Raw genomic sequence first — 22,927 nt, forward strand, 5'->3', positions numbered from 1 at the left:
GGTGTGGAATGGATATGAGCAACACATCTCGAAGAACAACAGTTACAAAGGTGAGTAACCGTCTTTTCTTCTTCGAGTGCTTGCTCATATCCATTCCAATTAGGTGATTCCCAAGCCTTACCTAGGTGGTGGGGTTGGAGTGAGATGTTGCAGAATGCAAAACTGCTGAGCCAAATGCTGCATCATCTCTGGACTGTTGAACCAATGCGTAATGTGCGGCAAAGGTGTGAATCAATGACCAGGTAGCTGCCTGACATATTTCCTGGATGGGGACATGGGCCAGGAAGGCAGCAGATGAAGCTTGCGCTCGAGTAGAAAGGGCGGTGAGGTGGCTAGCCAGAATGTGAGCCAATTCATAGCATGTGCGGATGCAGGATGTTACCCAAGATGAAATTCGTTGGGAAGAGATCGTAGGCCTTTCCTCTGGTCTGCGACAGCTACAAAGAGCTGGGGTGACCTTCGGAAGGGTTTGGTTCTCTCTACATAAAAGGTGAGAGCCCTGCGGACGTCCAGGGTGTGTAGCTGTTGTTCCCGACGCGATGGGTGCGGCTTTGGGAAGAAGACTGGGAGGAAGATGTCTTGATTGACATGAAAGGCGGACACCACCTTAGGGAGGAAAGAGGGGTGTGGTCGCAGCTGTACCTTGTCCTTATGGAATACCGTATATAGGGGGTCCGCTGTCAAGGCCAGCAGCTCAGATACTCGTCTTGCCGAAGTAATAGCGACGAGGAAGGCTGTCTTCCAGGAAAGGTACAGCAGTGAGCAGGTAGCCAGTGGCTCTAAAGGGGCACCCATAAGCTGGGCTAGCACCAGGTTTAGATCCTAGGTAGGGGTCGGGCGTCTGACTTGAGAGTACAAACGCTCCAATCCCTTGAGGAACCTTGAAACTATAGGGTGAGAGAAGATTTATCGGTCATTTTCCCCTGGGTGGAAGGCGGAAATGGCTGCCAGATGCATCTTTACGGAAGAGACTGCTAGGCCCTGCTCTTTTAGGGACCAGAGGTAGTCCAGGACCACAGAAACGGACACCTGTCTGGGGACTAAGTTACGCTAAGCGCACCAGCAGGAGAAACGCTTCCACTTGGCGAGATATGTCATCCTAGTGGAAGGCTTCCTACTACCCAAGAGCACCTGTTGGACCGAGGCAGAGCAACGCAACTCAGACTGGCTCAACCACGCAGCAACCATGCTGTGAGATGAAGGGACTGCAGGTCTGGATGGTGAAGCCTGCCAAAGTCCTGTGCTATAAGGTCCAGCCAGAGTGGCAGGGGGATCGGGTCTGCCACTGAGAGGTCGAACAACATGGTGTACCAGTGCTGCCTTGGCCATGCTGGAGGAATCAGGATCAGGTGGGTGCTGTCCCTGTGGAGCTTGAGTAGGATTCTATGTATGAGCGGAAACGGTGGGAAGGCATAAAGTAGGTGCCTCTTCCACGGGATCAGGAATGCATCTGAGAGGGAGCTCGGGGAGCGTCCCTGGAAGGAGCAGAACACCTGGCATTTCCTGTTCTCTCGGGAGGCAAAGAGGTCTATGTGGGGAAACCCCCACTTCCGGAAAACAGAATGGATGATGTCCGGACGAATCGACCACTCATGAGACAGCAAGGATCTGCTGAGGTGATCTGCCAGAGTGTTCTGGACTCCTGGGAGAAAAGACGCTTTCAATTTGATTGAGTGGGCTATGCAAAAGTTCCAGAGGTGGACGGCTTCTTGACAAAGGAGGGAGGAGCGTGCTCCGCCCTGCTTGTTTATGTAAAGCATGGCCCTTGTGTTGTCTGTGAATACTGACACACAACGGCCTTGGAGATGGTCTCGAAACACCTGGCATGCTAGATGGACTGCTCTCAGCTCCCGCCCATTGATGTGTAAGGCCAGTTCTTGGGGCAATGAGAGGCCTTGAGTGCAAAGGCCCCTGAGGTGGGCACCCCAACCCAGAGATGACGCGTCCGTGGTCAGGGCCATCGAGGGTTGTGGTGGGTGGAATGGCATCCCTGCACAGACTAGAGTGGGGTCTAGCCACCAGGTTAGGGAGCCCAGAACCTTCCTGGGGATAGTGTGCATCGAGTCCAGGCTGTGCCTGTGTGGTTGGTATATTGAAGCAAGCAGGTTTGGAAGGGACGGAGGCATGGCCTGGCATACTTGGTCATGAAGCAGCAGGAGGCCACGTGACCTACTAGGCTGAGGCAGGTGCACATCGACGTTGTCGGGAAGGTTTGAAGGCTTTGGATTATTGAAGCCATTGCTTGAAAATGCGACTGCGGGAGCAGGCTCTGGCCAGATTGGAGTCCAGAACCACTCCGATGAAGTCTATTCTCTGCGTGGGTGTCAGAGTAGACTTTTCTGTGTTGATCATGAGGCCTAGGCTCCCAAAGAGAGCTGTGACGATGCTCAGGTGCTGTGATACTTGCAACTGGGAAGTCCCTCGAACGAGCCAATCGTCAAGATACGGGTAGACGTGTACCCAACGACGTCAGAGGGAGGTGGCGACTACAGCCATGCATTTTGTGAAGACACGTGGAGCTGTAGAAAGGCCAAATGGAAGTACAGTGAACTGAAAGTGTTGTGGTGGATAGACTGTGATGTGGAAATACGCGTCCTTCATATCGAGGGCGGCATACCAGTCTCCCGGATCCAGGGAAGGGATAATAGTCCCCAGGGATACCATGTGGAACTTCAGCTTTGTCATGAATTTGTTGAGTTCTTGCAGGTCTAGGATCGGTCGTAGACCTCCCTTTTCCTTTAGGATTAAGAAGTAGTGGGAATAGAACCCCTTGCCTCTCATGTCCTCTGGAACCTCCTCTATGGCTCCCATGGCTAGGAGTGACTGGACCTCTTGTAAGAGGAATTGCTCGTGAGAAGGGTCCCTGAAGAGTGATGGGTAGGGAGGGTGGGAAGGCAGGGCTGAAGCAAACTGGAGGTGGTATCCCCCTTCCACCGTGCACAGGACCCAACGATCTGAAGTTAGCTGGGACCAGGCAGGGAGGAATTGGGAGAGGCGGTTGAAAAAGGGAGGAGGAGGAGGAGGAGGATCTGGTAGGATAACTGGTGGGCTGTCCTCGGGCATCCCATCAAAAGTTCTCCTTGGGCACGGCTGGTGGTTTAGGGGGCACCTGATTTTGTGCTCCTTGAGGGCCAGATTGTCTCTGGCGATTCCCCCAGCCATGCCTTTTGGTAATGTCCTGACATGGCCTAGGCTGGGCATAAGGACAGTGTGGCTGGGGCCGGAAGGTCCTGTGTTGGGTCACTGGTGTATGCATACCCAGCGAGCGCATTATAATGCAATTGTCCTTCAGACTTTGCAACCTGGGGTCAGTCTTGTCTGAGAAAAGGCCCTGGCCTTCGAAGGGTAAATCCTGAATGGTTTGTTGCAATTCAGGGGGAAGGCCTGATACCTGGAGCCAGGAGATACGCCTCATCGTCACTCCTGATGCCAGAGTTCTGGCTGCAGAGTCCGCTGCATCCAGAGAGGCCTGGAGGGAGGTTCTCGCTACCTTTTTACCCTCCTCAAGTAGGGCCGTGAATTCTTGATGGGACTCCTGGGGAAGGAGCTCCGTAAACTTCCCCAAGGACACCCAAAGTGTTAAAGTTATACCTACTTAGGAGAGCTTGTTGGTTTGCCACTCTAAGTTGGAGGCCCCGGCCGAGTACATTTTGCGGCCTAGGAGGTCCATACGCCTAGCCTCCTTTGACTTAGGAGCCAGGGCTTGCTGACCGTGACACTCCCTTTCGTTCACCGACTGGACAACTAGAGAGCAAGGAGGTGGGTGAGTGTAGAGATATTCATACCCCTTTAAGGGGACCATATATTTCCTCTCTACTCCCCTTGCTGTAGGTGGAATTGAAGCTGGGGATTGCCAAATGGTGTCAGCATTAGCCTGTATGACACAGATGAATGGAAGAGCGACTCTAGTAGGTGCATCAGCTGACAGGATGTCCACGACTGGGTCCTCTATTTCAGGGACCTTCTCCACCTGCAAGTTCATATTCTGAGCCACTCACCTCAAAAGGTCTTGATGGGCCCTGAGATCAATTGGTGGAGGGCCTGAGGAGGATGTCCCCGCCACTGCCTCATCAGGCGAGGAGGAGGAGGAGAGGCCTGGGACCAAAGCGTCCTGTGGTGGCTCCTGTACTTGAGGGGCATCATCTGCATCCAGTGGAACCTCGGCGACTGCAGATGGTATTGGAGCCTCATCTGTGCCCGTAGTGGGGGGCGGCTTACTGTTGCCTCTGGTACCCAGTGTTCTGACAGGGCCGATCGTTGAGCCACTGATGGTGCACCTTGGGCTTAGTGGTATGCCCACGGTGTCCAGAAGGATCAGTGATAAGGCCCTTGCTCGTGGCTGTTTCTCTGGGAATATGTGGCTGGGGACGTCAGAGTCACGCTCCTGAGGATAGGATGCGCTACCAGCCTGCGATGAGACCTGTGTGTCTCTCGAAGGCCACGGCGGTGCCGATAGACCCTGGGAGGGCGCCACTGTTCTCGACGCTCGAGCCCGGGGTGGTACCAGGGAGCGGTACCGGGAGCTATAACGGTACCGCGAGCGAGATCGGGACCTTCTACCATACCGGTGCTGGGACGTCGACCGAGATCTTGAGTCCCTTCGTCTGGAGCGACTGCGGGATACATGGTGCTGAGATCGGTGCCGTGAGTCGGATCGGTACCAGGAGTATCTGTCCGGCAAACGAGATGTCGAATGGTGCTGCAAGTGCGACCGGTACCGTGAGTGGTGCTGGGAGCAGGAACGGCGCGATCGAGAGCGTCTGCGAGACCATGATCTTGAACCATGTCTCTCTGGTGGACCAACGGAAGGTGGCCTTACTAGGGCCGGCATGCCGATGGATTGTATGAACCGCACTGGCGGTGCCGGGAGTTGAGGCCGTGTTGACTCCGTCATTGCAATGAGCTCCCTTGCTGTGGAGAAGGTCTCCAGCGTAGAAGGGAGGGCAAGCTCAACCACAGCATGAGCTGGGGAATTGTCAGGCACCAGACTCAATGGCCCTTGTGGGATCGGAATCAATGGTATCGCGCTTGGCGGAGCCGCAGTCTGCGGTGCCACAGTCGACGGTGCCGTGGCAGATGACGGTGCCAGATGAACCGTCTTGGAAGAGCGCTCCTTCTGTGGAGCTGAAGTTGGAGCACTATGTTGCTTCCCGGGTCTCAGGGACAGGGAGCAGTGCTGAGCAGATGTCGGTGCCGGCAAGGGTCAGTGCCGGGACTCCTTCTTGGTACCGGAGCGCTCCGGGGCCGAAGGGGCACTCCTGACTAAAGCAGTCTGTTGGGCGCTCGGTGCCGACACTGCAGGACTAAGTGCCGACTCCATGAGAAGCTGTTTCAATCGAAAGTCCCGCTCCTTCTTCGTCCTTGGTTTAAACGACTTGCAGATGCAGCACTTATCAGCAAGGTGGGATTCCCCTAGGCACTTGAGGCAGGAGTTGTGGGGATCCCCTATTTGCATCGGCTTTTGGCACACCGAGCATGGCTTGAATCCCAGTGCCTTGGGCATGGGCCCATATGGGGGTGGAGGAAAGGGGCTAATCCCCAATCCCCCCTTAAACTATATACACTAACTATGAATAGAAGTACTAACGCTAACTATAACTACAAGAACTCGAACTATACACACAGTAAACAGCAAAGAACTACGAGTAGTTAGGGAAGTGGAGATCAGCAAAGCCACGCTCCACTGTTCCAACGACCGTCACGGGTGGTAAGAAGGAACTGAAGGGCCGCTGGGTCGACAGGGGTATATATCCGGTGCCATAACGGCACCACTCCAGGGAGCGACCCAGCCGATCCACCGAGTGTTGCTAGGGTAAAAATCTTACAACAAGCGTGCACGCGTCGCACGCACACCTAACTGGAATGGATATGAGCAAGCACTCGAAGAACTGGTTTTGTAGTTGACAAGCCATTCACAGTCTTTGTTTAGTCCTGAGCTGATGGTGTCAAATTTGCAGATGAACTGAAGCTCAGCAGTTTCTCTTTGAAGTCTGGACCTGAAGTTTTTTTGCTGCAGGATGGCCACCTTAAGGTCTGCTATAGTGTGGCCAGGGAGGTTGAAGTGCTCTCCTACAGGTTTTTGTATATTGCCATTCCTAATATCTGATTTGTGTCCGTTTATCCTTTTCCGTAGTGATTGTTCAGTTTGGCCGATGTACATAGCAGAGGGGCATTGCTGGCATATGATGGCGTATATTACATTGGTGGATGTGCAGGTGAATGAACCAGTGATGGTGTGGCTGATCTGGTTAGGTCCTGTGATGGTGTCGCTGGTGTAGATATGTGGGCAGAGTTGGCATCGAGGTTTGTTGCATGGATTGGTTCCTGAGTTATAGTTACTATGGTGTGGTATGTGGTTGCTGGTGAGAATATGCTTAAGGTTGTTGGGTTGTCTGTGGGTGAGGACTGGTCTGCCTCCCAAGGCCTGTGAAAGTGTGGGATCATTGTCCAGGATGGGTTGCAGATCACTGATGATGCGTTGGAGAGGTTTCAGCTGAGGACTGTATGTGATGGCCAGTGGGGTTCTGTTGGTTTCTTTCTTGGGCTTGTCTTGCAGCAGGAGGCTTCTGGGTACATGTCTGGCTCTGTTGATTTATTTTCTTATTTCCTTGTGCGGGTATCATAGTTTTGAGAATGTTTGGTGAAGATCTTGCAGGTGTTGGTCTCTGTCTGAGGGGTTGGAGCAGATGCGGTTGTACCTCAGTGCTTGGCTGTAGACGATGGATCGTGTGGCGTGTCCAGGATGGAAGCTGGAGGCATGAAGGTAGGCATAGCGGTCGGTAGGTTTTCGGTATAGGGTGGTGTTAATGTGACCATCACTTATTCGCACCGTGGTGTCCAGGAAGTGGACCTCCCGTGTAGATTGGTCCAGGCTGAGGTTGATGGTGGGGTGGAAGCTGTGGAAATCGTGGTTGAATTCTTCCAGAGTCTCCTTCCCATGGGTCCAGATGATGAAGATGTCATCAGTGTAGCATAGGTAGAGAAGGGGCATGGGTGGATGAGAGCTGAGGAAGCGTTGTTCCAGGTCAGCCATAAAAATGTTGGCATATTGTGGGGCTATGCGGGTGCCCATAGCGGTGCAACTGATCTAGAGGTATATATTGTCACCAAATTTGAAATAGTTGTGCATGAGGATAAAGTCACAGAGCTCAGCAACCAGTTGTGCTGTGGCATTAAATATAAAGTGTACAGTGCTCACTTTCTATTTATTTTTGATTACAAGTATTTGCACTGTAAAAAACAACAGAAATAGTATTTTTAAATTCTCCAAATACAAGTACTGTTGTGCAATCTCTATCATTAAAGTTGAACTCACAAATGTAGACTTGTGTACAAAAAAAACTGCATTAAAAATAAAACAAATGTAAAATTTTAGAGCCTGTAAGTCCACTCAGTCTTATTGCTTGTGAAGCCAATTGCTAAGACAAAGAAGTTTGGTTACAAATGCAGGAGATAATGCTGTCCAACGTCTTGTTTACAATGTCACCTAAAAGTGAGAACAGGCATTCGCATGGCACTGTTGTAGCCGGCATTGCAAGGTATTTACGTGCCAGATGCACTAAAGATTCATATGTCCCTTCACACTTCAACCACCATTCCAGAGGACAAGCATCCATGCTGATGATGGGTTCTGTTCAATGAGAATCAAAAGCAGTGCGAACCAACACATGTTCATTTTTGTTACCTGAGTCAGGTGCCACCAGCACAAGAATGATTTTCTTTATTGGTGGTTCAGATTCTGTAGTTTGCCCATCAGAGTGTTGCTCTCCTAAGATTTCTGAAAGCGTGCTCCACACCTCGTCCCTCTCAGATTTTGGAAGGGACTTCAGATTCTTAACCCCTGGATCAAGTGCTGTATCTACTGTGACAGACCCAGGCCAGTGGGGTGCAGGAGTCTGGTAGAGGGCAAATATACCGGTCACTAGATGAGTAGTTTTCTGTTCCCTGAGTGACCAGAGCAGGGGCTGCACTAGAGTAATCAGGAACCTGCTAGAACCAATTAAGGCAGACAGGCTGATTAGAACACCTGCAGCCAATCAAGGCAGGTTAATCAGGGCACCTGGGTTTAAAAAGGAGCTCACTCCAGTCAGGAAGGGGGGAGCCAGAGGAGAGGAAGTGCGTGTGAGGAGCTGGGAGCAAGAGGCACAAGGAGCTGAGAGTGAGAGGGTGTGCTGCTGGAGGACTAAGGAGTACAAGCGTTATCAGACACCAGGAGGAAGGTCCTGTGGTGAGGATAAAGAAGGTGTTGGGAGGAGGCCATGGGGAAGTAGCCCAGGGAGCTGTAGCTGTCATGCAGCTGTTACTGGAGGCACTATAGACAGCTGCAGTCCACAGGGCCCTGGGCTGGAACCCGGAGTAGAGGGCGGGCCCAGGTTCCCCCCAAACCTCCCAACTCCTGATCAGACACAGGAGGAATTGACCCAGACTGTGGGGAAGATCACTGAGGTGAGCAAATCTGCCAATAAGCACAGGACCCACTAAGGTAGAGGAGGAACTTTGTCACACTATTCTTAGAAATCTCACATTGGTACCTTCTTTGCGTTTTGTCAAATCTGCAGTGAAAATGTTCTTAAAACAAACAACGTGCTGGGTCATCATCCGAGACTGCTATAACATGAAACATAGGGCAGAATGCGGGTAAAACAGAACAGGGGACATACTATTCTCCCCCAAGCAGTTCAGTCACAAATTTAATTAACACATTATTTTTTTTAACAAGCACATCAGCATGGAAGCATGTCCTCTGGAATGGTGGCTGAAGCATTAGGAGCATATGAATGTTTAGCATATCTGGCATGTAAATATCTTGCAATGCTGGCTACAAAAGTGCCATACAAACGGCTGTTCTCACTTTCAGGTGACATTGTAAATAAGAAGCGGACAGCATTATCTCCAGTAAATGTAAACTAACTTGTTTGTCTTAGCGATTGGCTGAACAAGAAGTAGGACTGAGTGGACTTGTTTTACATTATTTTGTTTTTGAGTGCAGTTATGTAACAAAACAAAATGTACATTTATAAATTGCACTTTCACAGCAAAGAAATTGTACTACAGCACTTATATGTGGTGAACTGAAAAATACTATTTCTTTTGTTTATAATTTTTTTTACAGTGCAAATATTTGTAATAAAAAATATACACGTTGATTTCAGTTACAACAAAGTCGTGCAGAACGCAATGCCATCCACAGCCTCAGAAACCACCCTGACATTATCATTAAAGAGGCTGATAACGGAGGTGCTGTTGTCATCATGAACAGGTCTGACTACCAAAAGGAGGCCGCCAGACAACTTTCCAATACCAAATTCTACAGGCCACTTCCCTAAGATCCCACTGAGGAATACACTAAGAAACTGCAACATCTACTCAGGACACTCCCTACACTAACACCAGAACAAATCAACATACCCTTAGAGCCCCGACCAGGGTTATTCTATCTACTACCCAAGATCCATAAACCCGGAAATCCTGGACGCCCCATCATCTCGGGCATTGGCACTCTCACTGAAGGACTGTCTGGATATGTGGACTCTTTGCTCAGACCCTATGCCACCAGCACTCCCAGCTATCTCCGTGACACCACTGATTTCCTGAGGAAACTACAATGCATTGGTGACCATCCAGAAAACACCATCCTAGCCACCATGGATGTAGAGGCTCTCTACACAAACATCCCACACACAGATGGAATACAAGCTGTCAGGAACACTATCCCTGATGATGCCACAGCACAACTGGCTGCTGAGCTCTGTGCCTTTATACTTACACACAACTATTTCAAATTTGATGACAATATATATCTCCAGATCAGTGGCACTGCTATGGGCACCCGCATGGCCCCACAATATGCCAATATCTTTATGGCCGACCTGGAACAACGCTTCCTCAGCTCTCGTCCACTCACACCCCTTCTCTATCTACGCTACATTGATGACATCTTCATCATCTGGACCCATGGGAAGGAGACTCTGGAAGAATTCCACCACGATTTCAATAGCTTCCACCCCACCATCAACCTCACCTGGACCAATCTACATGGGAGGTCCACTTCCTAGACACCACGGTGCAAATAAGTGATGGTCACATTAACACCACCCTATACTGAAAACCTACCGACCGCTATGCCTACCTTCATGCCTCCAGCTTCCATCCCGAGCACATCACACGATCCATTGTCTACAGCCAAGCACTGAGGTACAACCGCATCTGCTCCAACCCCTCAGACAGAGACTAACACCTACAAAATCTCCACCAAGCATTCTCAAAACTACAATACTCGCATGAGGAAATAAGGAAACAGATCAACAGAGCCAGACGTGTACCCAGAAGCCTCCTACTGTAAGACAAACCCAAGAAAGAAACCAACAGGACTCCACTGGCCATCACTTACAGTCCCCAGCTAAAACCTCTCCAACGCATCATCAGGGATCTACTACCCATCCTGGACAATGATCCCACACTTTCAGAGGCCTTGGGTGGCAGGCCAGTCCTCGCCCACAGGCAACCTTCCAACCTGAAACATATTCTCACCAGTAACTGCACATCGCACCATAGTAACTCTACATCAGGAACCAATCCATGCAACAAACCTCGATGCCAACTCTGCCCACATATCTACACCAACCACACCATCACAGGACCTAACCAGATCAGCCACACCATCACCGGTTCATTCACCTGCACGTCCACCAATGTAATATACGCCATAATATGCCAGCAATGCCCCTCTGCTATGTACATCGGCCAAACTGGACAGTCGCTACGGAAAAGGATAAATGGACACAAATCAGATATTAGGAACGGCAATATACAAAATCCTGTAGGAGAACACTTCAACCTCCCTGGCCACACTATAGCAGACCTTAAGGTGGCCATTCTGCAGCAAAAAAACTTCAGGCCCAGACTTCAAAGAGAAACTGCTGAGCTTCAGTTCATCTGCAAATTTGACACCATCAGCTCAAGATTAAACAAAGACTGTGAATGGCTTGCCAACTACAAAATCAGTTTCTCCTCCCTTGGTTTTCACCCCTCAACTGCTAGAACAGGGCCTCATCCTCCCTGATTGAACTAACCTCATTATCTCTAGCTTGCTTGCATATATATATCTGCCCCTGGAAATCTCCACTACATGCATCTGACGAAGTGGGTATTCACCCATGAGAGCTCATGCTCCAAAACGTCTGTTAGTCTATAAGGTGCCATAGAATTCTTTGCTGCTTTTACAGATCCAGACTAACACAGCTACCCCTCTGATAGTTACAACACAGAATACAATACATATGAAAATGTAGAAAACATCCCAAATATTTAATAAATTTAAATTGGTATGCTATTGTTTAACAGTGCAATTAAAACTGCGATTAATCGCAGTTGATTTTTTTAATCGTGATTAATTTTTTTGAGTTAATCGCATTAGTTAACTGCAATTAATCGACAGCCCTAAAACAAAGTACTTCTTCACACAATGCACAGCCAACCTGTGGTACTCTTTGACAAGGGATGCTTTGAAGGCCAAAACTGTACTGGATTCAACAGAGAATTAGATAAGGTCCATCAATAGCTATTAGCCAAGACATTCAGAGATGCAACTCCATGCTCAGGGTGTCCCGAAGCCTCTGACTGCCAGAGGATGGATCATTTGATGATTGCTCTGTTCTGTTAATTCCATCTGAATCATCTGGCATTGGCCACTGTCAGAAGACAGGATACTGGGATAGAAGGGCCATTCTTATGTCAGGAGTTTCCCACTCTTCCTTACCTTTGTACAGAACACCCTGGACAAAGTGACAGATAGCTTTTCAGTGAGCAGAAGAGTGTAAATCTGAGGTGCCATGCTCCCAACCAAAGACTGAACCATCAGGCCAGTTATGGAAAGAAGGTGAGTTTGAAGTGAAACACACCATATAACAAATGAAAGTAAGGGGAAGTTAATAGTAATGAATATACTTCAGAAGCTAGAACTGTAGACAATTGATAAGGGAAGCAAAGGAAAACAAGGAGAAATCTATGGACAGCAGCATTAAGGACAATGAGAAAGAGTTTTAAAAGTATATTAGGAACAAAAAAGAATCATAACAATGGTATTGGTCCATAATAGATGTAAATGATAGAATCATCAATAATGCAGAAGTGGCAGAAGTGTTCAATACATTCCTCTGTTCTGTGTCTGGGAAAAGAAGAAATGATGTAGTCATGTAGTGTGATGATAAGAACACTCTTTCAATTCCACTAGTGTCTCAGGAGTACGTTAAATAGAACCTAGTAAAGTCAGACATTGTAAAATCAGCTCGTGTGGATACTTGCATCCAAGAGTTTTAAAAGAGCTGGCGGAGGAGCTCAGCGGACGGCTGATGCTGATTTTCAAAAAGTCTTGGGACACCAGGGAAGTTCCAGAAGACTGGAAGAAAGCGAATGTTGTGCTGATATTTAAAAACGGGTTGACCTGGGTAATTAGAGGCCTGTCAGTCTGACACGATCCTGGGCAAGATAATGGAGCAGTTGATACAGGACTGTTAGTAAAGAATTAAAGGAGAGTGTGATGAGGTGTACAAAACCCACACTGGGCCCGAAGGGGTTAACGGATAACATAGAGCCATGATAGCCCTGCCACTCCAGGCCTGCAAAGCATGCTCCAGCTGCAGAGGAAGCTTAAAAGGGAGCAACTCCATTCAGAAGTGGGCAGGGCTGCCCAGAGCAGGAGGCAAGTAGGGCAACTTGCCCCAGGCCCCGGGTCCCGCAGGGGCCCCTTGAGCCGCTCCGGGTTTTCCGCGGCACTTCTGCGGCGGGCCCTTCACTCGCTCTTGGTCTTTGGCGGCAGGTCCTTCAGTGCAGTGAAGCACCCGCCGCAGCCTCGGAGCACAGCACCGCAAGCAGGGGTGTGTGGGGGGGAGCAATCAGCTGCGGGTCCTTCCCTCCGAGGGGGACCTGCCACTGAATTGCCACTGAAGACCCAGCCCTGCCCCAGGTCCCCTGAATCCTCTGGGCAGCCCTGGAAGTGGGAGGGTGGGGAGGAACTCCTGGACAAGGGCGTGGAAGAAAACTCGCTGAGTGGAACAGGACTGCACATTGAGCCCGGGAAAGGCTGAAGGTTTACTTGTCTTTTCTTTTGTTACCTTGTATTGGACTTGGAGCTGGGGGGAGGGGTAGGTGGTAGGAAGTGACCCGGGGAGCGTAACTCTGAGGGCACTCCAGGGAGCTGGAACGGAACCTGGTGGAGTGGAAGGGCCCAGGCTCCCCTTCCAACTGCCCCGGCTGCAGGAGGGGCACAAGCCACATTCCAGTCTCACTCACCTCCGATATGAAGAGGGCAAGGACACTGCAAAGCCAAGGTGAAGCTAAACCCGTCCTTGGGTGATGAACGGAACTGAAAGGCCCTCTCTCTGAGACACGATACTGGGTGCGTGACCCAATAGGCCACCGGGCTCTATTAGAGAGGGTACTATAATGAATGCCAAACACATGGGTTAATGGAAAACAGATCCTGGCAAACCAACTTGAATTTTTTTTACTAAGATTACAAGTTTGGTTGATAAAGGTAAGAGTGTCGATATTATAGATTTCTGCAAGGAGCTTCACTGAGCACTGCACAATATCTTGATGAAAAACCTAGAAGGATATCAAATTACCATGGCACACATTACATGGATTAAAAGCTGGCTGACTGATAGGTCTCCATGCAACCCTCCCTTCGTTCTTGTCCCTTTGTATTTAATTTTTTTAATCAATGATCTGGAAGAAAACATAAAATCATCCCTGTTAAAGTTTGCAGATGACACAGAAATTGAGGGAGTGGGAAATAACGAAGAGGACAAGTCACTGATACAGCACGATCTGGATTGCTTGGTAAACTTGTCACAAGGAAACTATGCCTTTTAATATGGCTTATATATAAGCGTATACATCTAGGAACAGAGAATGTCAGCCACACTTACAGGATGGGGGACTCATCCTGGGAAGCAGTGACTCAAAAATATTTGGGGGTCATGGTCGATAATCAGTTGAACCTGAGCTCCCAGTGCAATGCTGTGGCCAGAAGAGCTAATGGGATCCTGGGATCCATAAATGGGGGAATCTCAAATAGGAGATAAGACGATATTTTATCTCTGTTTAGCACTGGTGCAACTGCTGCTGGAATCCTGTGCCCACAATTCAGGGAGGATGAAGGTAAATTGGAGAGGACTCAGAGAAGAGCCATGAGAATGATTAAAGGGTTAGAAAACCTGCCTTACAATGACAGACTCAAGGAGCTCAGTCTATTTAGCTAAACTAAGGCCTGGTCTACACTACGCGTTTAAACCAATTTTAGCAGCGTTAAACTGATTTAACGCTGTACCCGTCCACACTACAAGGCCCTTTATATCGATATAAAGGGCTCTTTAAATCGGTTTCTGTACTCCTCCCCGACGAGAGGAGTAGTGCTAAAATCGGTATTACCATATCGGATTAGGGTTAATGTGGCCGCAAATCGACGGTATTGGCCTCCGGGCGGTATCCCACAGTGCACCATTGTGACCGCTCTGGACAGCAATTTGAACTTGGATGCACTGGCCAGGTAGACAGGAACAGACCTGCAAACTTTTGAACTGCATTTCCTGTTTGCCCAGCGTGGAGCTCTGATCAGCACGGGTGGGCATGCAGTCCCAAATCCAAAAAGAGCTCCAGCGTGGACCGTACGGGAGATACTGGATCCGATCGCTGTATGGGGAGACAAATCTGTTCGATCAGAGCTCCATTACAGAAAACGAAATGCCAAAGCGTTTGAAAAAAAATCTACAGGCTACACAGTGCTGCGTGACAAGCGTAACGGGAAGCCAGAGACTCAAATGGACGCCCATGGAGGGAGGGAGGGGGTACTGAGGACTCCAGCTATCCTACAGTCCCCAGCAGTCTCTGAAAAGTATTTGCATTCTTGGCTGAGCTCCCAGTGCCTGTAGGTTCAAACACATTGTCTGGCGTGATTCAGGGAATAGCTCGTCAATTTACTCCCCCCCGCCCCACGTGAAAGAAAAGGGAAAGAAATCGTTTCTTGACTTCTTTCAGTGTCACCCTATGTCTACTGAATGCTGCTGGTAGACGCTGGTAGATGCTGCAGCAGTGAAGAGCAGAATCCGCTCCTCTCCCCTCCCCGGTGGCAGACGGTACATGCTTGATAACTGCTGAACGCCCCTGGCTGGCCTCAGGGGCGCCTGGGTAAAAATAGGAATGACTCCCGGTCATTCCCCGTAGATGGGACAGAACGGCTGGTAACCGTCTTCATCATAGCAACTGGGGGCTGAGCTCCATCAGCCCCCTCCCTTTCATGTGAAAAGAAAAGATTCTGTACTGCCTGGACTATCATCGTAGCGGGATGCTGGACTCCTCTCCCCCGCACCGCTTAATGTCCTGCCTGGACTGTCATAGCACTGGCAGGCTGCCTCCCCCTCATTTTATCTCACTAACAAGTCACTGTTTCTTATTCCTGCATTCTTTATAACTTCATCACACAAATGGGGGGGACCCTGTCACAGTAGCCCAGGAAGGTTAAGGGAGGAGGGAAGCAACAGGGGGGTTTGCTGCAGGGGCACCCCCTGTGAATAGCATGTAGCTCATCATTTCTGTGGGATCTGTCACGGAGCAGCTGTGCTCTCCGATACACTGGTTCTCTAGTACTCTTGCCCCAAATTCTAGGCAGGACTGACTCTATTTTTAGAAACCATAAAGGAGGAATTGACTAGGGGAGTCATTCCCAGTTATGCTTTTGCGCCCCTGATCACAGCCAGGGGCACCCATGATAGCAGCAGACAGCACAGAAGGACAGATAACCGTCATCTCATTGCCAAATTATACTGGCAGCAGATGGTACAGAACAACTGGTAACCGTCTCTGCTATCATGCAAAAGCAAATGAATGCTGCTGTGTAGCGCTGGAGTATCGCCTCTGTCCGCGGCATCCAGTACACATACGGTGACTGTAAAAAAAAATAAAAAAAAAAAAAGCTGAACAGACTCCATGGTTGCCGTACTATGGCGTCTGCCAGGGCAGTCCAGGGAAAAAGGGCGCGAAATGCTTGTCTGCCGTTGCTTTCCCGGAGGAAGGAAGGAATGACGACATTTACCCAGAATCACCCGCAAGAATGATTTTTGCCCCATCAGCCACTGGACACTCAGCCCAGAATTCTAAGGGGCTGGGGAGACTGCGGGAACTATGGGATAGCTACGGAATAGCTACCCACAGTGCAACGCTCCAGAAATCGACGCTAGTCTCGGACCATGGATGCACACCGCCGAATTAATGTGCTTAGTGTGGCTGCGTGCATTCGACTTTATACAATGTTTTATAAAACCGGTTTATGTAAAATCGGAATAATCCCGTAGTGTAGACGTACCCTGATTCTGGCAGCCTGGGAAAGAGGTGCACAGATTCCAAAGCCAGAAGGAAGCATTGTGATCATTTAATTTGACCTCTTGTATAACACAGGCCAGAGACCTGCCCCACAGTCATTCCCAGGGCAGAACTTTAGAAAAACGTGCAGTCTTGATTTTAAACATTGCCAGTGAGTCACCATGACCTTGGTACATTGTTCCAGTGGTTAATTTCTCTCCCTGTTAAAAATGTATGCCTTATTTCCAGTCTCAATTCATGTAGCTTTAACTTCCAGCCATTGGGTTGTGTTTTACCATCCTCTGCTAGACTGGAGAGCCCATTGTCAAATATTTGTTTCCAATGCAGGTACTTAAAGACGGTAATCAACTTGCCCCTTAACCGTCTCTTAGGGTACGTCTACACTACGGGATAATTCCGATTTTACATAAACCGGTTTTGTAAAACAGATTGTATAAAGTCGAGCGCACGCGGCCACACTAAGCACATTAATTCGGCAGTGTGCGTCCATGATCCGAGGCTAGTGTTGATTTCTGGAGCGTTGCACTGTTGGTAGTTATCCCGTAGTTATCCCATAGTTCTTGCAGTCTCCCCCGCCCCTTAGAATTCTGGGCTGAGTGTCCAGTGGCTGATGGGGCAAAAATCATTCTTGCGGGTGATTCTGGGTAAATGTCGTCAGTCATTCCTTCCTCCGGGAAAGCAACGGCAGACAAGCATTTCGCGCCCTTTTTCCCTGGATTGCCCTGGCAGACGCCATAGCACGGCAACCATGGAGCCCGTTCAGCTTTTTTTTTTTAAATTTTTTTTACAGTCACCGTATGTGTACTGGATGCCGCGGACAGAGGCGATACTCCAGCGCTACACAGCAGCATTCATTTGCTTTTGCATGATAGCAGAGACGGTTACCAGTCGTTCTGTACCGTCTGCTGCCAGTGTAATTTGGCAATGAGATGACGGTTATCTGTCCTTCTGTGCTGTCTGCTGCTATCATGGGTGCCCCTGGCTGTGATCAGGGGCGCAAAAGCATAACTGGGAATGAGTCCCCGAGTCAACTCCTCCTTTATGGTTTCTAAAAATAGAGTCAGTCCTGCCTAGACTTTGGGGCAAGAGTGCTAGAGAACCAGTGTATCGGAGAGCACAGCTGCTCCGTGACAGATCCCACAGAAATGATGAGCTACATGCTATTCACAGGGGGTGCCCCTGCAGCAAACCCCCCTGTTGCTTCCCTCCTCCCTTAACCTTCCTGGGCTACCGTGGCAGTGTCCCCCCCATTTGTGTGATGAAGTTATAAAGAATGCAGGAATAAGAAACAGTGACTTGTTAGTGAGATGTTAATGAGGAGGCGGCAGCCTCCACCTGCTATGACAGTCCAGGCAGGACATTAAGCGGTGCGGGGGAGAGGAGTCCAGCATCCCGCTACGATGATAGTCCAGGCAGTACAGAATCTTTTCTTTTCACATGAAAGGGAGGGGGCTGATGGAGCTCAGCCCCCAGTTGCTATGATGAAGACGGTTACCAGCTGTTCTGTCCCATCTACGGGGAATGACCAGGAATCATTCCTATTTTCACCCATGCACCCCTGAGGCCAGCCAGTGGCGTTCAGCAGTTATCAAGCATGTACTGTCTGCCACCAGGGAGGGGAGAGGAGCGGATACTGCTCTTCACTGCTGCAGCATCGCGTCTACCAGCAGCATTCAGTAGACATAGGGTGACACTGAAAGAAGTCAAGAAAAGATTTTTTTCCCTTTTCTTTCACATGGGGTGGGGGGGAGTAAATTGACGAGCTCTTCCCTGAACCACGCCAGACAATGTGTTTGAACCTACAGGCACTGGGAGCTCAGCCAAGAATGCAAATACTTTTCGGAGACTGCTGGGGACTGTGGGATAGCTGGAGTCCTCAGTACCCCCTCCCTCCCTCCCTCCATGGGCGTCCATTTGAGTCTCTGGCTTCCCATTACGCTTGTCACGCAGCACTGTGTAGCCTGTAGATTTTTTTTTCCAAACGCTTTGGCATTTCGTTTTCTGTAATGGAGCTCTGATCGAACAGATTTGTCTCCCCATACAGCGATCGGATCCAGTATCTCCCGTACGGTCCATGCTGGAGCTCTTTTTGGATTTGGGACTGCATCGCCACCCGTGCTGATCAGAGCTCCACGCTGGGCAAACAGGAAATGCAGTTCAAAAGTTCGCAGGTCTGTTCCTGTCTACCTGGCCAGTGCATCCAAGTTCAAATTGCTGTCCAGAGCGGTCACAATGGTGCACTGTGGGATACTGCCCGGAGGCCAATACCGTCGATTTGCGGCCACATTAACCCTAATCCGATATGGTAATACCGATTTCAGCACTACTCCTCTCGTCGGGGAGGAGTACAGAAACCGATTTAAAGAGCCCTTTATATCGATATAAAGGGCCTTGTAGTGTGGACGGGTACAGCGTTAAATCAGTTTAACGCTGCTAAAATTGGTTTAAACGCGTAGTGTAGACCAAGCCTCAAACTCAGACAGAGGAGGAGGGCGAGGGCCTTTTATTGGGCTAGCTTCTATCGGTGAGAGATTAAATACCCCAGTGCAGGGCCTGGGGCACGGCATGCTCCCCAGTGAGCTTTCCCCATGCCCGGGGCAGGACATGGCAAGAGAGTGAGGTCATTAAATGGGAGACAGGAAGGGCAACTGAACAAAACAGCTAATCAGATTCTGCACAAAGTGCTGCCAAATGCGCAAAGAGACAAAACTTTCCTTGCTAGCAGTTGTTACAAATGTGTCCCTCCAGCAGAAGACGATGTTTTCATGTTGCATCACAGACTCTGCTAATGGTGACACGCAAAGCCCTGGGCTCATTCCATTCTACAGAGTGCAGCTTCCTGCTACCTCCCTGGAGATAGCTCTGCTCTACTGCCACGTTCTGTGACTCACCAGGACTTCGCCAGCGGGAGTCCCCTACACACCTGAATTAAATTCCTGTGACGTGTAACAGCAGCGTATGGAGAACATGCAAGAGCAGAGAGCTGAGCATCTCTCTCCAGCTGTTTTGTACCAGAGCAATGGAGGCAGCAATGCCCATGGTGGCTTGCTGAGGCCTGGCATGCAGCGTCCCCATTCTCCAGCGCAGCCTGCCCTAGGCAGGGCTCAGCAATGATTCTGCAGCAGGAGCACTGAGCTGAGCTAACTGGCCATGGCCAGGAAACAGTCCTTGTCTGTGAGGAAGAGCTGAGCACCCCAGTGGCTCCGCAGCAGCCGCACAGCACTGTGGGCTGTGGCATTAGATCGCAGTTGGATGTAGGGTCAGAGGTATGCTGGGCACTTCACAGCTCAAGTAAGAACACGGGTCCTGCCCTGAAGAGTTTCTACTGTAAAGTGATCGTGGCAAGGCACTGCGGGGAGACAAAAGCATGGAGCTCAGCACAAGGCAGGAACATACAGAGCAGAGTTCTGGGGCTGCCTGGGTGAGACAATCCCAGCGGGCCCGTTCCCAGGCAGCTCTTCATTTAGGGGACTCAGCGGGACGGTGGAGAATCTGACAGAGGAGAGGGGGGCTGTATGGCATGCAGCACGAGGGAGGACTCTTGGGCAGCATGGACGGGGCAGGAGATTGTTCAGGGGGAAGCAGATAGAATACAGAACCGGAAGAGGAGCATGGCTGGCAGGGAGGAGCCCTGGAAGCAAGGACCAGGTGTCTGGAATGGATGTAGAGAGGATGGGAAGCCTGCGGAGTGGGGCGAGGAGCTCAGAACGGTGGGAGCTCTGGTTTAGCTATGATGGCTGGACAGCCTGGAAGAGCTGTAGGAAAGAGCGGAACATTGCACATGGCCACAGGTGTGGGGTAGATCCTAGGGTCATTTCCACATGTGGCAACAGAAGCCCTGCCAGTGGATGGGCTCAGAGGTTGAACAAGGAGAGTTGCCACAGCCCACTATTTACCTATCACAGGTTACCTAGCTGGCCTCCATCACAGGGGATCTTGCACCCCAAGATAGTTCTCTTCACAAGGCCCGTCAGGAAAGGAAGCTCCCTTATTCAGTGGCTACGTAGGGAAACTGAGGCACAGAGGGACTGAGTGACTTATCCAAGGTGTCTTCATACATGAACAGCTCTCCCAAGTCCCAACTTAGCACCCCTAAGCACTGAGCCATCCTTCCCTTTGCCAGGCCCCTGTCCCCTCACCATGCCCGAGAGTTGGCAAACCACAGGAGATACCTTTAAAAAGGCCAAAGCCAGGTCTACACTAGGAAAGTTTAGCTATATCAGCAAACCCTTCCTGTGCAGACACAGCTCAAACTGGCAAAAAGGCACCATCACCCGTGTAACTTACACCAGTTCCCTGACTGAAGTAAGCTATACCAGTGTGACGAAGTGGGAATATTCTTGCTGTGAGATGTGAATGCTGAGTGGGGAGTATTGACGTGGGAAGGTTGCAGAGGAGTTGTGCTGGGACGCCCTGCCTTGGGGAAGGGAGCATACCTGACCCTGTAACCTGAGAACCCAGGAGGGGGTTGGAGGCCAGGTAACACCTCTGCCCCGGACACTGGACAAAGGCTGGGGGAGGAGCCGGAGGAAGGCTGAGGGGAGTTTTCAGTTTTGGAGCTGGCTGGGAAATGGAGAGGGGCGCCCCAACGGGGCTGTGGCGTCCCTGGGGACCCCAGATGGACCTAACTAAAGGGGGTCCTGTTGTCTGTACCGGCAAGACTTGTCTTGGACTGTGTTCCTGTCATCTAAATAAACCTCTGTTTTACTGGCTGGCTGAGAGTCACGTCTGACTGCAAAGTGGGGGTGCAGGACCCGGTGGCTTCCCCAGGACCCCGCTGGGGTGGACTCGCTGTGGGAAGCGCACAGAGGGGCAGAGGATGCTGAATGCTCCAAGGAGAGACCCAGGAGGTGAAGCCCTGTGAGCTTCTTGCCCTGAAGACAGTCTGCTCCAAGGAGAGGAGGCTCCCCAAAGTCCTGCCTGGCTTTGTGGGGAGCAGTTCCAGAGCATTGTCCAGGGACTCCATGACAATCAGCAACACCATTTTTACGCCAGTATAACTGTGTCTACACCAGGGATTTTATCAGTATAGAAATGCTGCAAAAGTCACACCCCTGCCCAAGATTACTGTCTCAGTAAAAGTTTCTAGTGTAGATCTGGCCTCGTCAAATACTTCTGGATAGGTGGAAGGACGTGTGTATGTATTAGTTTGCGGCTTCACAGCCAGCAGGAAGACAACATGCATCAGCAAAGTCCTCTCCCGCACATTTCTCAGGAGGAGCGGAGAGGAGAGGATCACATGACAAAAAGTATATTGGTTAGAGTAATAAAATAGATGGAAAGATCCTACCAGCCCCCATCGAGAACATCTCCCCAGCACCAGTGCAGGATTTAGCCCATTCTAGTTTACATTTATCTGTAACTTTTCCATCCTTTACTTTGACCTCCAGCACTAGCTCTGCGAGGGGGAAGGAATCACACCCCCGGGTCTGCCAGAGGACTTTCCCAAGCAGCCTGTACCCATTTGTAACATACATTATGCTTGAGAGTGTCCCTGGAAGTGTAAGTGTAAACATCCGGCTGCCGTGCGCTTGGCAGTGGCGTGGAGCCCAGCCACCCTTGGCCCATGCTCCTCCACAGGAAAAGCAATATCCATGATCCCCAGTTTCACAGTCCTGGACTCAGGAGGCTCAGCTAGCACCGGGCGCCTCACCTCCTTTATGGCAGACATCCGGACGCTCTCGTAGTAATGCAGTGGTGCATTTGGTGAATTCATGTCATAGCCAAATCCAGCTACTGCTACCTCATCACAGTTGTGCAGTGCCATGGTGATGGCGACACTTCCCAAGGTGGGGATGTTCTGAGGTGGGGAAAAGAAGGAATAGACAGTTAGTTGTCATCCTCCGAACTGATTTCCAGTGAATGGCTCTGGGACAGATATTGCCTCTGCAGGGCACATCTGCACCTCAGCCACATCTGCACCTCAGCTGCCAAGTGCCAACTCTCAGAGTCAACAGCCTCTGGATCTGTAGAGAAACGCAGGTCTCCTAGGCACAACACCACCACACCCAGCTTGCCAGGTAGCTGCTTCTTTCCCAGCCAGCCAGCGCCACCCGAAACACCCAGCCACAAGCAGAGGCTCCTGCTCAGGCGACCATGCTCGGCCTTTCCTGCATGAATACAGCGATTCACGCACAGGGTTAAACCTCCCTTCTCCAGCCGCTGGATCTTGGTGCTAGGACAGTGAGTACTGCTGGGAGAGGAAGCACGAAATAGGTCAGTTCTTTGCTGGAAGTGGGTAAATTTGTTCTCAGAGATTAAAATAGCCATAAGCATGGAGCTGCTGTTCTAAATCCAGGAGCAGTTCTCAGATAACAGAGGGGGAATACTAATGCTGAATGGGGACCGTAACACAAGGGATTCTGGGGAGTCTCAACTTCAACAGCTTTCAAAGTAGTTGAAGCAGGTACTGCTGCACTGGGGGGAGGGGGAGAGCAGAATGGGGCCAGCCAGGAGTACCCCTTCCTCACCAGCACCCCTGCACAGTTCTGGATTGGGGGAACCCCCCCCCATTAGGGGGCACTAGGACTCCCCAGCCATGTGGCCT

At 50.4% G+C, this 22,927-nt stretch overlaps 1 protein-coding gene across 13 annotated transcripts in view; it reads right to left on the minus strand.

Annotated features, from left to right (window-relative positions):
- ST3GAL3 (ST3 beta-galactoside alpha-2,3-sialyltransferase 3) overlaps nt 1-22,927 on the minus strand; it is a 444,286-nt gene that overhangs the window by 19,976 nt on the left and 401,383 nt on the right. For 12 of the 13 annotated variants that reach the window (XM_030572865.1, XM_030572866.1, XM_030572862.1 and 9 more), the window contains one exon: nt 22,034-22,180. The exons of the other annotated variant lie outside the window; for it this stretch is intronic. In XM_030572865.1, the coding sequence (XP_030428725.1) occupies nt 22,034-22,180 (147 nt within the window). The remainder of the gene's footprint in view (nt 1-22,033; nt 22,181-22,927) is intronic. 13 annotated transcript variants of the gene reach the window in all.

Source organism: Gopherus evgoodei, chromosome 8 (genome assembly GCF_007399415.2).
Source record: "Gopherus evgoodei ecotype Sinaloan lineage chromosome 8, rGopEvg1_v1.p, whole genome shotgun sequence".
Lineage (NCBI taxonomy): Eukaryota > Metazoa > Chordata > Testudines > Testudinidae > Gopherus > Gopherus evgoodei.